This window comes from Cebus imitator, unplaced genomic scaffold, assembly GCF_001604975.1.
Source record: "Cebus imitator isolate Cc_AM_T3 unplaced genomic scaffold, Cebus_imitator-1.0 Scaffold125, whole genome shotgun sequence".
NCBI classification, from domain to species: domain Eukaryota; kingdom Metazoa; phylum Chordata; class Mammalia; order Primates; family Cebidae; genus Cebus; species Cebus imitator.
In genome coordinates, this window is record NW_016107440.1 from 1,635,135 (window position 1) to 1,637,963 (window position 2,829).

The 2,829-nt window shown below is 36.4% G+C and overlaps 1 protein-coding gene across 1 annotated transcript in view; it reads left to right on the forward strand.

The window, feature by feature from the left end:
• The window catches only part of ESCO2 (establishment of sister chromatid cohesion N-acetyltransferase 2), a 29,210-nt gene that overhangs the window by 4,190 nt on the left and 22,191 nt on the right, over nucleotides 1–2,829 (forward strand). Inside the window, exon 3 of the mRNA XM_037742675.1 lies at nucleotides 337–424. Coding sequence (XP_037598603.1) covers nucleotides 337–424 — 88 coding nt within the window. The remainder of the gene's footprint in view (nucleotides 1–336; nucleotides 425–2,829) is intronic.

Consider the following 2,829-nt stretch of genomic DNA (forward strand, 5'->3'; position numbering starts at 1 on the left):
GGATGGTCTCGATCTCTTGACCTCGTGATCCACCCGCCTCGGCCTCCCAAAGTGCTGGGATTACAGGCTTGAGCCACCGCGCCCGGCCAGGAAGTAAACATTTTTGAGAGGATGACAGATTACAGTATTTGTACTCTGGCTTTTAAAAGATGATGTACACTTAGTGAATACAGGGGAAATTTTTGTAAAAATCATTTGAAAATTGATTTAAAATCACATGAAATGTAATTCATAATAAACCAAATATTTTGTTTTAGAAACAGATCTGCTGGGATTCATTCAATAGAAAACAGTTAAAATTACAGATTTACTTTTTTTTTTCCTGTTTATTTTCAGGACTCATCAGGTGACAGTGTTTCTTCAAAGGAATATGAAGTTGATAAAAAGTGTTTTCCTTCAGAGGATTCTGTTGGTGAGAAGACAAGTAAGAGAAAACTTGCTTGAATTTAGCTACTTAAAATAATGCTTTATTATATATGTTATACAATAATATAATTCCTTTAAAATACTTTCTGGGTCTTTTTCTTTCTTCAGTACTGTGCCTGTGGTTAGTATCTTTGTGTTTATCTCTGTGACACTGTTTTCTGTAGTAAAGCAGTGCGTTGTGTTTTGAAAAGCAGGAAACAAGGAGATCCTAGATTAAAATTTTAGACAAAATATTAGGCTTAATTGGTCTGTGGTTGTGGCCAAATTACTGAAGCTCTCTAGAGTTGAGTGTTCTCATTATAAAATCATACCTACTCTATCACCCAAAATAATAAGGAGTTAAAACTATTATGTACATTTTTGATCAAAGCCCAATTGTTAGCAGAACTTCCTAAGTCATATAAATGACACTGAAATTAAGTATCAGAAACCAGGAGATTTTTGTCTACGGTTACTGCTAATTAGCTGTATGATCAAGGAAGAGATCTCTAAGGAGTTAAAAGGTAATTTTTAAATTCCTGTTAGTTCTGAAATCCCATTCCTAATTCATGCTGTCAGTGTTCAATTAAACAGCTTACTAAATATGAATACGTAAAGCGGTTCACTAGCATTTTACTTACCAACAAGATTTTTTTTTTTTTTGAGACGGAGTTTCACTCATGTTACCCAGGCTGGAGTGCAATGGGGCGATCTCGGCTCACCGCAACCTCCGCCTCCTGGGTTCAGGCAATTCTCCTGCCTCAGCCTCCTGAGTAGCTGGGATTACAGGCACGTGCCACCATGCCCAGCTAATTTTTTGTAGTTTTAGTAGAGACGGGGTTTCACCATGTTGACCAGGATGGTCTCGATCTTTTGACCTCGTGATCCACCCGCCTCGGCCTCCCAAAGTGCTGGGATTACAGGCTTGAGCCACCGCGCCCGGCCCCACCAACCAGATTATTAATAATGGCACCTCTTTGGCTCTGTCTACAAATTTGGAAATAAATTAAAATTCTTGGATTAGACCTGCTGACTCATGTGAGAAGCTGTAGCTCATAGAAAATAAAAAGTTAAAAGATGATCTGAAACAGTAATACTTAGAGGGTCTAATGATATATATTCACCATGATTCTCTTTTTTTTGTCCTCGGAGATTCCTGTTCTGATAATCATGACTAATTCTTTTTTTTTTTTTTTTTTTTAATGATTCTGAGCTGTGATGTTAATAACTAGTATTTACTGAGTGCTGAATGTATATATCAGGCGCTGCTAAGTAGTATGCGTTAGGTTTTCATAGATTGTACTCAACTGATAAAATAGAACCTATAACAGAAAAACTATGGCATCTACTTAACACTAGTTACCAATTTTTCTTTTAAAATAAATTTTAGTACATTGTTGAAGTCAATTTAAAGAAAAATTGTGAATAAAAATAACAAATGATATAAGGATATGGCAGAAATGAAAGTGACATAAAAATGACCAAAATTTTATTAATAACTATAGTTCATCATTTAATTATCCCAACTACTCTAGGTTCTGATATGCCCATTTATAGATGAGGAAATGGACTTGCATTGAACAACTTACCCACAGCACATCAGACCCTCACCTGCCTTAGTCTTGTTTCTAGAAGATGAGTTCTAATTATTTTCCAATTCGAAGTTAAAGTTTGTTTTTTTTAGCCCACTCTCAACTTACTATTTTCCTCAAATTAATTGCTGTTTTAACTTTGGTCTTTTCTTTTAATAGGCTGTTTATTTTGCCGTAATTCTAGATTTACAGAAAAGTTAAAGTACAGAGAATAGCAGTGTATCACTTACCCTGTTTTCTCCATTCTTAACATCTTATGTTACCATAATACTTATGTCAAAATAAACTGGTGTTGGTATGGATGGAGTTTCGTTGTGTTGCCCAGGCTGGAGTGCAATGGCATGATCACAACGCACTGCAGCCTCCACCTCCCTGGTTCAAGCATTTCTCCTGCCTCAGCCTTCCAAGTAGCTGGGATTACAGGTGTCTGCCACCACACCCAGCTAATTTTTGTATTTTTGCCAAAGTAGAATTTCACTATGTTGGCCAGGTTGGTCTCAAACTCCTGATCTCAAGTGACCAACCTGTTTCAGCCTCCCAGAGTTCTGGGATTACAGGTGTGAGCTACTGTCCTGACCATAAACACTAGACTTTATTTGGAGTTCACTAAATATTGATAGTGGTATATTGCTGTTAACTCTATTAACATTTTCTTTCTGTTCCAGTATCCAATCCATGGCACTATATTACATTTAATTGTTACGTGTCTTTAGCCTTCTCTGGCCTGTGAGATTTTCTGTCTTTTCCTTGTTTCTTTGTTTGCATATCTTGAACTCTAATCCTGCACTCAAGGGTTTATTCTAGGCTTTTTTCTTTTCTTTTCTTTTTTTTT